We start from the raw sequence: 12,364 nt of genomic DNA, 5'->3' as shown, positions 1-12,364 counted from the left end.
GCAATAACATATATTCTTTTGTACAAATGGGTAGCGTTTTGATTTTTCATCCTTATCTTCCTTTAGCAGAAAGATTAGGATCCATCCAGTTCTTCTTTTAAGACTTATTTAGGACTCTTTTGTTACTGAATAAGCACAGCATCTCTCTGAGCTTTTGCTTGGATTTTATTTGCTCTACATATGTTCCAGTAAAATACCTAATGTGACTTTGATAAGGAACCTCCTGTGGAACAAAGTACACTACAGCTGGAACAAGCAAGCAAGGTCTCCCTCTGAAATGTCAATTGGTGATCATCCTTGGGTTTCCCAGCAAGATCTAGTTGCCTGAATGGCAATATTTCCTGTGGCAACATAGGTTCTTACAAGGGCATGCTTTATCAAACCCACCTTGCTTATTTGTCAGGCCATAATCCTGGCTAGATTCCTTTTTCTACCATAAAGTAAAATGCATGTTAAAAAGAGTGAAGGGAATACCAGTCAATGTAGAGAGTGGAAATATATATTGATGCAAAATAAGTGAAAGCAACTCTTAAAATAAACCTTTTCCATTAATCATATTCAAATAGCACGAGGGAAGAAATGGGGAGTATTTAGGCAATACCTAAAGCTGGAAGGAAGATGAGCCAGTTGCACAGTCTAATTACTCATTTTTGTTGTTGCAGCATTTTCTTTCTTATTGCTCATTAGTGTGTGGCAGGAGTCTTAGCCAGTGTGTCATTATTTACTGAAGGAAAAAAAGACCACATGAAAACTAGCGTACATATATAAAATATATATATATATATAATATATATATATTTATATATATATATATATATATATATAATATATATATTATAGTTCCTTTTTGAGGTAAAGATGCATTTGATAGGAAGAAGCCTCTGTCTTACGAAATTGCAGAACCTACATCAAGTTTTGTGGGATTTAATTCTCTGTGTTTCTTACCACAAGTGTTGGCAACTTCTTGAAAGGAAGCCTGTGGTTGTGCCTGTGCAGGTCAGCTCTGCAAGTGCCACTGGTAGGGCACATCACCTTTCACATGGTCCTTGAGAATCTGCAGAGGAAACAAAATGTACCCTGTATTTATGTCCAGCAAAGACCTTTGTACAATGAACGTGCCTTAAATGAATGGAGGCTTTTGTGCTCAGGAGTACTGTGCTGTTGTTGTTTAAATATTGATGTAATGCAGGTTGTGGAATTTGGTTGAGATCCTGTGCTGGCAATGGCACATTTTCTGTTACTGCAGCACAGTGATGCATCAAAATGTAACAGCTAAGAATGCAAGTGTTCATCAGAAGAGAAAAACAGTCTGACAAAGGGTTCTGTTTCCTTGTCTCAAGGAAACAGCTTTATTCTGCGTTTCTAAGAAGGGGGTGAATAACTCCTTTGTGTGTTTTAACATGTCCCTGATACAGATGCATGAGACCAGCTGTTCGTCTTCCCCCTTAGCTTCCTGCACACCATCACTTCTCTGGTGTTTCCAGAAACTGACCAGCTTGAAGTCTATTTTGTATTTGCCTTCCATAGTCTACATGAATAAATCCTAACCACAAGATCGCTGTATAAAAAAATTATGATGATATTTTGGTGAGACAGCAGCTTTCTTTTTCCTTAAAGAGCAGAGAATCAGAAGTATTTTATTGATACATCAAAATGTATGAGAATATGGAAAAAATAAATAACATTCCAAAAACATATCTAACAAATGATTTACATAGGACCAAGGCATGATGGTTATTTGTAAGGTTGGTGCTCCCTGCCTGCCAGAAAGGCAAAAGTGAAGAGAGTGAGGGAGGTGAGGGTTTGATTAAGAAATATGTTGGAAAACTTAATGGCTTTATTCTTCTGTCATCAAGGAACGGATCTGTAATAGATTTTTCTATCCATCCTGGGTAACTAAAGATACAGTGCTGCATCTGCATTGGGTATTTTAGTGCTATTGGACTTTGGCTCTTGCCTTGTTAATCTTATCAGGGCAGTTTGTTGAGCTCAGATACGTAAAAGGTAAGGCTACCCTCCCCAAGCCCATCAGCTAGCCACAGCAGAGCTTGGAAAGGTTGCTCTATACCCTATATGGGCCATAGTTGTCTCAGAAAATGGAGTTTCTGTCTTACTGCTGCTCCTGAGAGGTTTAAGAAATGCGCTTAAGCCAAATGTGAGGAAGGGGATTGGCCTGCCATCACCGTCTGTCCCACAGGGCTTTTTGTATCCCACTGGAATAGCAGGGCAGGGTCTGAAGTGGAACTCCAAATGTGTGCCCCAAAAGTGTAGATTTTTATGGTTAAGGTAGTGAATATAAGATTGTTATACATATATATTAAAACACAAAAGAAAATGGCACTGGGACAGGGGTACTTTTTGTCCAGTTTAAGCCTTTGCTAACAATAAGAGGAAATAGAGTGTTTGGATAGAAAGGAGGGGAAATTTTTTTTTTTTTTTTTTTTTTTTTTTTTTGGTTGGTTTTCCAGCAGATTGATTTCCTTTGAAAGATGGCTGTTTCAGGTGGCTGGGAACTACATTCACAAGTGTTTCAGGGAAGGTGGCACATGAGAAGAGAGCAAGGTGGTAAAACTTCTACTAGGGCATTTCAATTTATCCTGCTATGCCTACAGTAAGAGAAGCAAAGTCAGACAGGGTTTTTGTGTCCTTTGGCTCTGCCAGTGATTAAGCTGCACAGGTTAAAGAGGAGCTGGCTGAGAGCATCTCTGATGGCAGAAGCCTGAGCTGGCTTGGATGTTGGATCTCCTCTAGGGTTTGCCAAGGAAAGAACACAGGCAGTGCGCTTTGTTGGGAGAAAATGGCATCCAGAACAGCACATCTCTCTGGATATGAAGCTCACCTATTTGCTAGGTTATCTAGTGTCTAATTTAATGATTAACTATATTTGGCAAAATGAGATATTAGAAATAAGGTAGAGCTTTGCTAGTAGCATAGTTAAAGTATCAATGCATTTTAGCATAGATCTGAGAGCTGTTCCTCAGTTTGCATTCACTGATCCAAGTACTTTATGCAAACTCAAATGTAAATAGGGCAGCCTGCTCCTCACACACACAGTAACAGGGAATTGGCTGTAAACTGTGCTGGCTTTTTTTTTCCTTCATGATGTGTGTGTTTAAAAAACATCATGTAAGACTGGTAGAGAACACATGACACATCATTGCAAGTTTTAGCAAGAAATCAACTGGTTGTCCATCTGCTGCTTTCTAATGAGGCCAGGGCTCAGTATTTAGTATAGCTTGCGGTTATTCTGGCACTTCTTCAGCAAATTTTATGCAATTAAAGGGAAATTAATTCAGTCTCTCAATAGGAGCAAAAACTGCTCCTGCGGAGAAAGAGGGGAGGAAAACGTTCTTGCCTGAAGACACTGCCTGCAATTACTGGCAGAAGTGCAGGGCTCAAGCAGGATATCTCCATGCCTGTTGCATACTGCCACAGGCACAGTTACTTATCTCTGCCTGAAGTCCATGTTGACTTGACACAGGCAAAGCACATTTGCGCTCCCACATGATGATTTTGTAGCCTTATCTACCTGTCCAGCTAAGCTGTTTATGAAACACATTGAATTGTCTGCAATTGGTACCTGAACATTTGCATCAGGCAGGGTTATTAAACTGGAGACACTGTAAACGTTAACAGGTAACATTAACCCCAAACTGAATGCTTCCAAAATTTTTCTTATTATCTAGTTTTTCCATTCTACTAGAAATATTGCTGGATCTTAATGATAACACTTGCACCAACTCAGAAATGCTCAAGACTTGGCTTGCTTGTCCACTTAACAGGATCACACAGCATACAAACCTGTTTCTAACGAGTGGGTTAGGAGCAATTGTGAGTTGGCCAGCAAATAAAATGTGTTTATTTCTCTTCAGGAAAGAAGAAAAGAATTTGAGAGCAATCTGCAGAAGGCTGGTTTGGAACTAGAAACAGAAGACAAGAAGGTAGGAAAAGAACAAAAAGCAGCTTGAAAGAAACTAGTACTAAACAAATAGACCTGCAGATAAGTACTTAGCATATAGCACTTTGTTGCCTTGTAAGAAAAATTACAAAAAGCTCTAGCAGATTTCAGTGGAGCGTGACTGAGCTAAGTCTAGCTATATTTGTCCAGTGAAATCATTTTTCCAGGCATGTTCCTAAGGATTGTGCAAAGAAAGTCATTATGTTTCAGGAGGAAGTGACTGTTTTTGAATTCAAAACAAAAAGAATTCGGTTCCAAAGTAGCTTAAACCTGTGTGTAGGGTATGCTCACAGCTAGATGTTATCTCACCAGTTAGCAACATATCTGGGAGACAGTGAATAGATTAACATCTGCTCACTGGATGTGGCAGTTCCCATAAGGACAAACCCTGGTGTAACAACTTCAGGATGTTTGATCTGTGTTACTGTTTGGGTTTTAAGTGGAGAGCAGAAGATGCTGCTTTTATAGTCAGTATGTTTTTAGATTTTTCTTTCTTCCAGAGATTGAGTGAGACAAAATAAACTGTGATGAAGTCCAGGCTATACAGCCTTAGATGGAGATTCGTGGAGCAATATGTTACATTATCTGCTGGCTACTTTCTTCTATGTGCATATATGTGACATGCTACGATGACACACATAGGGTGATGCCTCAAAATAAGATTATTCCTTATCATAGCTGCAGGGCTGTAATGGATGTTGCAGCTCTTGATAGTGTTGATCTGCTTTGCTGTATAAGAACTGCTCCTCCAGGAAAGAAATCGCCCTGAGAACCTGCAGGGCAGCTGGGCTGCCAAGTGGCCGTGCTGCACAGTGAACCCTCACATTTCCAATGCCCTCAGCATGCAGTGAGCGTGCTTAGGCCTTGCAGTGCAAGGTGAATGTAGTCTGAAAAGCATTTAGTGATGTAAAGATTACCTGCGTTAACTGTCAGCCATTCACATAACCTATTCAATGTTTAAAACTTAAAGTCTGAAAAAAAGAGAAGCTTTCAAAACTGTAAAAAGAAATAAGCAGCGTCTGACAACTATACTGATAAATCTTGCAGTAGAACACAGTAATTCTGATGTCAGCTTTAACTTCTGTGGGACAGGAATCTGAAGATGGCAAAATTTACTTTGTGAAGATCCATGCCCCGTGGGAGGTTCTGATCACATATGCAGAAGTGCTGAACATTAAAGTTCCCATCAAGGAAAATGACATTCCCTCAATGGTAGAGAACCCCCTGGACTGCATGCTTACACCATTCAGGCTGCCTGAGAAGGTGATGCACCCAGAGCCAGATTATTTCACTGCACCGTTCAGCAAGGACAAGCAGGAGCTGTACCTCATTAATGATGAAAGCACTTTCTTCTCGCCGTCCATGAGAAACAGAATAGTACGTATGTGGCTTCTGTCCACTTTCATTTACACGTTGATTTACACTGACTGTAGGAATATATGTTCAAGGAAGGAGAATGTAAGCTGTTGTGCCTGTGGGTAAATATGAGGAAGCCTAGATGTCTGCACAGTTTTCTCAGAATGCTGAATTAATGTGTTTAAAAGTGGCTCTTCTGCACTTCTGCAGAGCAGGTCATGCAGGGAAGGACCTTCTGAAGAACAGCTTTTTCCTTCACATATTAGTCTTGCAGATTACACACAGTGCACAGCCATTACAGTTCTGTTAAATGGCCTCAAAGCAGGAAAGGACTGAAATTCATGTGTTTGAATCTCAGGTTAATTACATACTTACACGATGTCCGTATGGAACAGAAGAAGGGAAGAAGAAGTTTGGGATTAAAAGACTGCTGAATAATGGCACCTATTCAGCTGCTTACCCTCTTCACGATGTAAGTATTCTAGCATTCCACTCTCTTGAGTATTTATCAATGTTTTTTATCTTTCACCTACTCTGACATTGCAGTTTACAGCAGAAATGAAAATGTGCTCAAATCCCTTCAGTTTGTCCTGGTAGTTGATTCTGTTTTGCAGTACACAAGAAATATCTGCCAGTCTTACTGCTGGGCTTTTATGTTCCGAGAGGTTTCTTCCCACTGATGAGTTTCTAGGGTCTACTTTAAAAAGTCAGTCCCGTAATTTCCAGGAAATTTATTCCATAGTGTATTCCTATAATGTTTATGATACAGATTATGTGGTAATATGTTAGAAAGATAAATTTAAATTTATAGGGAGAGAGTGTAGCTGATGTGACTCTAGGCTGTACTACTGCCAGAAAGTACCTCCTACTGTTGGAAGCACCAAAACACAGTAAGTAGCAGTGCTGTGAAAATCTTTTCCATACATGATGAACATTACTAGAGTAAATTAGGGCCAGAATTTCATTTTGTGTGTCTTTTCATTCAATTTCAAAAAACCACAGCACTGAGTACATGCTAATGCAATGACAAGGGGCAGGGGACAGCTCTGACTTACATTCTCTGTACAGCTCTCAATGAAATGCTTTCAGCTGTGCAATTTGTAATGAAGGACTGCTTCTGAGGTATAGAGGAAAGGATTTAAATTTCCATTATTTTTCCTGAATCGGGAGTGAAATGGTGTTTTTTCTGTTTCTGGGAACTTCTGCAGCTGCATACACTGCACCAGTGTAAAAACCATTTGCTGCAGTAACCTACTGAAGCAAATGAGTATCATAGTACATGTGCTGTACTAGTGCAGCTCTGGTGTAACATAGCATGAAGTCTCCCCATACAGTACAGAATCACAGAATAGCCAGGGTTGGGAGGGACCTCAAGGATCATGAATCTCCAACCCCCCTGCCACATGCAGGGCCACCAGTACAGGTTGTTTTAACGTCTGTGATGTTTACTGCAAATGCAAATTATCTCAGAACATGCATATATGAAGAAGTTTCTTCTTAAAGTGCTGAAGGAGAGCGTGGTTGAGTGAATTGCAAATTATTTTAATTGCCTGTTAAGACATGTACATTATTAATGCTCACTTCTTTCAATTTAGTGTTTGAATCTGTCGATGAGCTGTTTTGCCTTTCCTCTGATTTGCTCACAGTGCCAGTACTGGAAAAAGGCAAGTGATCCAAACTGTGACAATGAGAGATACACGCTGTACATGGAGTGGGCCCGTTTCTTGCGGTTCTATAAAGAGCAGCCTTTGGATCTCATCAGGTGAAATATTGTCTCCTTTGTATTACAGTGAAAGCCGATTTGAATATAATAAGCTTACAGATTTGAATTTTTTCTTGCTGGGAAATTTTTATTTGGTGAAGACCTGGTGAGAATCAGGCACATAAGAGGGCACTGAGTACTTGGAGGAAGTAGTGTGTGTTTTAACTAGCAACTGGGAAAATGCTGTTCTGCAAGTAAAGCCTTATCCAGCCTAGCCAGCACTCCTGGAATTGATAGATGTGAAGGCATATAAGGAATATTTTTCATTTTATAATAAATATCTGCCACGATTTTTAAAGAATGATTTGAAATTTTCAAATTTCAATGTAGACTTGAAAAAATGTTGATGAAATCATTTTCTGAAGCTTGAGTCATAACTCAGTGTTAAACATGATGTTAAGCTAACCTTACCCAACATTTCTTTGATTCGTCTCATATCAGCTTAGTAGCGACCGCATCACTGAATTCATGCAGCTGCCCTTCTGCCATACAACCAGGTCTATTTCTGTGATAAACTGCCTTTACGTTCTAACTGTGTGATCAGAACCGTTGTGCCCATTTCTGTGACTCCACGGAGAATGAAAAAGTGCATCTTCATTTACATTATCCTCTTGTGAAGAGAATGATTGAAGCTGGAGCTCTGGTGGAGGATGTGGGAGTGGGGAAGGGGGGTGAAAAGAAGCAATGTGTATTATTCATTCAAATTGTTTGATTTGTTTTTTTGTTTGTTTGTTTGTTCTGTACACAGGAAGTACTATGGTGAAAAGATTGGAATCTATTTTGCCTGGCTAGGATTTTACACTGAGATGTTATTCCTTGCTGCAGTCGTTGGTGTAATCTGTTTTCTTTATGGCTTGTTTACAATGGATGAAAATATGAGCAGGTGAGTGTAATGTTAAAAATCTCCTGAGCTTGAAATGGTAAAAGCTAAGTAAAGCAAAAACATTGTTCATATAGAAAGATGGGTAATGAGCTTTTAAACTCAGCAAATAATTTTGTTTTTCACCTATCTGCATTGACCTAAATGGTGGTCATTTACAGTCAGAACATTCAGAAGAAAACTGACTATTCTAACTATTAGAATCATAGAATCATAGAATGGCTTGGGTTGAAATGATCATCTAGTTTCAACTCCCCTGCTATGAGCAGTGTCAGCATCCACCAGACCAGGCTGCCCAGAGCCACGTGCAGCCTGTGGCCTTGAATGCATCCAGGGGTGGGGGCATCCACAACCTCCTTGGGCAACCTGCTCCAGTGTGTCACCACCCTCTGTGTGAAAAGATGCCTTTGAGATGCTCAGCAAAAGGTACAGGTCTCTACTGCACTGGGATCAGACAGCAGCTCCTACAGTCCAGCAGAAAGCACCCCAAAACCTAAGCAAAAGCAAGCCCTTCTGCCTCTGCTAAAGGCTGGAAATATGAAACTCAACTTGTAGTTGAAAAGCAGTATTTTATTGCCATTTGGCAACAACTTCTAATATCAGAGTACCTACAGTACATAAGGTCTAAAGAATACTACTGACATATCTTAAAATTGTTTCTTTCAAGTGCATATCATTGCATTATGCTTTTATATTTTAATCTGACTCATGGAGTATGTATTGACCATTTTATGTAGGTCATCAATTTGGCTGACTGCTGGAAGCACGAGTGCAGTACAGGTCAGCAATGTTCTGCCATCAGAGATGACTTGATTATGGCAGAAGCCAGAGTTTTCTTCTTTGTAAATAAACTTATTGGTTTCTTCAAGGACCCCAAGATTTACTGTATTTAAGGATTTTGGGTGGGGCAGAAAAGAGGGGTGAGCTTTAGGTTTTTCTAAGGAGTCTTTGATAAAACGTTAAGTATAAACTGCAAAAGGTAGCAAATTAGAACTCAGGAGCTAGCTTTTTGCTTACATTTATCTCTGCACAGAATACAGTTGCTCTCATCTGTTCTATTCTGTCACTGTGAGATTTGCACTAGTTGCATTCAGAATTCACTGGGGAATAGTGCTGTGTATGCTCAATTTTCTCTGGACAGGAGAGGTATACACTGGATTATAAAATTCACTCACTAGCTTGTTAAATTCAAGTAGCAAATCATATTGTAAATGGTGATCTGAATTAACACTTTCTTTTGGAGAAGGTGTTGTGGGCATCTTACTAACCTGATGTGAAATAATGTGGTTTGTATCTCACATAAGAGCAGTGCAGTACAGCTCTTTTCAGACTTCTGTTTCATTACTGGAAAAAAACAGAATGCCCAAGCCAGGGGATTAGCTAGTGAGCCTCCTTGTAACAGCTTCTTTTTCTTTGCTTGCCCTTGGCTTCTCTGTTAAGGTGCAGATGTTGAGTTTCAACATCAACAAAAGAAGCTTCAACATCTTTGTTTTTGAGGAAATACATTTCATATAGCAGCTCTTAAAATGCTGTAGAAACATATACTATATAACATTTCTGTTCTCAGCAAAGAGATCTGTGATCCTGCAATTGGAGGAGAGATCATCATGTGTCCTCTTTGTGACCGAGAGTGTGAGTACTGGAGACTGAACACCACCTGTGAGTCCTCAGAGGTCTGTACCTGCTTCTTCAGCCCTTTCTCATGTTTATTCACACTGAAAACTGGTTTGTTGCTGAATGTTTCCTCTGTATTCTGTCGCAGTATTCCCATTTGTTTGACAACGTGGCAACTCTTTTTTTTGCCATTTTCATGGGCATATGGGGTGAGTACATTTGCTAATAAGTTTTAAGTAAAGCAGTAGAGAAATCTTGACCAAACTGTTGAGAGAGGTGTGAAGAAGGAGTATGGATGGCTTTAATATCCTGACTCCAGTGCAGAAGTGATTATTAGCAGCATTGTTAGGATGAAAATCACTTAGATTCTGTTCCAATGAAGTTTATAGGTTACAGTGCATTTTCAGCATTGTTAGGATGAAAATCACTTGGATTCTGTTGCAGTGAAGCTTATAGATTACAGTGGGTTTCGATGATGTGGAAACAGATGAATTTTCTGAGACTGCCTGTAAGCATGGGCTCACACTAACTGAAACTGGCTCAGACTTTAAAATTTGATCATTTTGCACATAAGTTCTTTTCCGTTCATCCGTCCTTATAGATGCAGGATACCAAGGTTGTTATTTCTCATTCCCTAAATACCATGTCTGCTGGATGGAACACTATATGAGATACAATTAAGTCTTCATTTTGGTTACAGGTCTTCCATTAACAGACACAGATCTGTGTGCTAATGTATTTGTTATCGAAGGATCTAGAAGTCACCTTTTCAGAGATTTCTCAAAAAAATAATTTTGAATAAGATGATTTTGTATCGCTGTTTCCCTAAACTTGCTGTGGTTATAAGCTCTAGCCTTTGAGTGACATAGGTTACTCATTCAGGAAATACCAAGAGAAGACTTTGGAACTGCAAAAGATAAGGTTTCCTGTTGGCTGTATAAGCTACGGAATCTCTCCACCTCAAATAAGAGCAATCAGATGGCCAAAGGTTTACCTTTTAAATTAGTTTACAGAAGGCTTTTAAAACATTATATGATAATATAACTTCTATAGCTGTTTACATATTCAAATGAGTTCTTTCTAATATCTATATATATAATGATATTAAACAACAAACTTAAAGCCAAGCTCCCTTTTGACCATACAAAGCATTGAACGTCCCCTATGTCTAGAATGACCATCATGTCAAATAGCCATCCAAAAGCAACAAAAATCCTTGAATATGTAATATTTGAAAACAGCTCTGCTTACTTGTAACAGTTGTTCACGTGTTACACAGTTATACACAAGCAATCAATTGAATAATCATAGGGTTTTTTTCCTAATTCTGTATTATTATTTGTATGTGAGGAGTAATGACAGCTGTAATTGAGCATGGTTGTTATAACCATACCAATAGCCATTTCCTGTCTTGGCATTTCCCATTTCATCCTCTTCTGGAGTTAAATTAACTAATACGTGTACTGAAACTTGTTTAAGTCTTAGCTTTGAAATTCAAAAGGTAGCTAATAAAAATAGATGTGTCATGTTGTGAGAGAAAATAACAGCCTGAAGTACAGAAACAAGCTTAGTTGGTTCAGAAGGTTTTTCACTTCTCTGTTTTAACTATATTTAACATATCCAACAGTTACACTTTTCTTGGAGTTCTGGAAGAGGCGGCAAGCAAGGCTGAAATATGAATGGGATTTGGTTGATTTTGAAGAGGAACAGCAACAACTCCAGCTGAGGCCAGAGTACGAGGCCAAATGTACCCAAAAAAAGAAGAATCCGGTTACTCAGGTAACATTCAGACTGGGTGGACACACACATTCAGTTGTGTGCTGCCAAGATAGTTTGATAGTGTGTGAGTTCTGTATCTAATCACTAGGTAAAGATCCATGCAACACGTATGGATTGCATTGGAAGAAAAGATTTCTCTGCTGAGAGCAACTGGCAGCAGTGTAGCTGTGCTAGCATGCTGCAGTTAATGACCCTGCCGTCCAGGGGGCTGTTAGCCCCAGGGCAGCACTGCTTCAGTGGCTGAAATGAACAGGAAGCAAGGCCTCTCTGCACTTCAGCCTCCCACATGATGGGCATGGTCCATCTCTTAGACCACAGCACATGTTAATAATTTTCATTTATTATCCTCTAAGGATTTAAATTTCCCCAGGAAACTGATGCATTAAATCAGGAAGACAGAGGCAGTGTCTATACCTTTCGGATGGCTAACACCATCTTTATGGTGCCCTTTACATTTCAGCACAGCTGTCTCTGAAATCTTCACACCTTCCTAAGCGCTCTTTCTCATCCTTTTACAGCATATTAGGGAGCAGTGGTCTTCACCTAAAGACAGACCAGTGTGACCAGCTGTGGCTTTTCCTCAGATATACAAACACATTGCTGGGGAACACTAGACAGATGAAGACCATGCTATGGAATCTAATAGAGATATAATTAACCATGCTTTTTGACTATGCTAAATAGTCTTAATACCTACTAGAAGTTAATCATCTTCATTTACATTTAAGTTAGGTAAGAATTGTTTCTCAAATTTAAGGCTTAGATATTTTCAGTGCAACATCCACCACCTTAATTTGAAGTATTTTTAAATCAATCTTCCTTATTCTGGAGTTGTGTATAAATAATGTACTTTTCCTAATCACGAGTACAATAAGGTAACTCAGTCTTCAGAAAAAAACCCAAACAGAACTTAGTCAGAGTTTGGGAAGCATCATTGTTACATCATCAGTAGACTTGTTTTTCAGGTCTGTCTCCATTCTTATTAGGAAATACACATGCTAAATTTATTTCTTGT

The 12,364-nt window shown here is 39.2% G+C and overlaps 1 protein-coding gene across 6 annotated transcripts in view; it reads left to right on the top strand.

Moving 5' to 3' along the window:
* The window catches only part of ANO5 (anoctamin 5), a 50,471-nt gene that overhangs the window by 23,873 nt on the left and 14,234 nt on the right, over positions 1–12,364 (top strand). For all 6 annotated transcript variants that reach the window (XM_048949303.1, XM_048949302.1, XM_048949306.1 and 3 more), the window contains 8 exons: positions 3,873–3,941; positions 5,051–5,335; positions 5,673–5,786; positions 6,961–7,076; positions 7,825–7,959; positions 9,524–9,629; positions 9,719–9,779; positions 11,198–11,349. In XM_048949303.1, coding sequence (XP_048805260.1) covers positions 3,873–3,941; positions 5,051–5,335; positions 5,673–5,786; positions 6,961–7,076; positions 7,825–7,959; positions 9,524–9,629; positions 9,719–9,779; positions 11,198–11,349 — 1,038 coding nt within the window. The remainder of the gene's footprint in view (positions 1–3,872; positions 3,942–5,050; positions 5,336–5,672; positions 5,787–6,960; positions 7,077–7,824; positions 7,960–9,523; positions 9,630–9,718; positions 9,780–11,197; positions 11,350–12,364) is intronic.

The sequence above is a fragment of the Lagopus muta genome, chromosome 6, assembly GCF_023343835.1.
Source record: "Lagopus muta isolate bLagMut1 chromosome 6, bLagMut1 primary, whole genome shotgun sequence".
Classification (NCBI taxonomy): Eukaryota; Metazoa; Chordata; class Aves; order Galliformes; family Phasianidae; genus Lagopus; species Lagopus muta.
The sequence above is the reverse complement of the archived record's forward strand: the minus strand, read 5'-3'. Positions and strand labels throughout refer to the sequence as shown.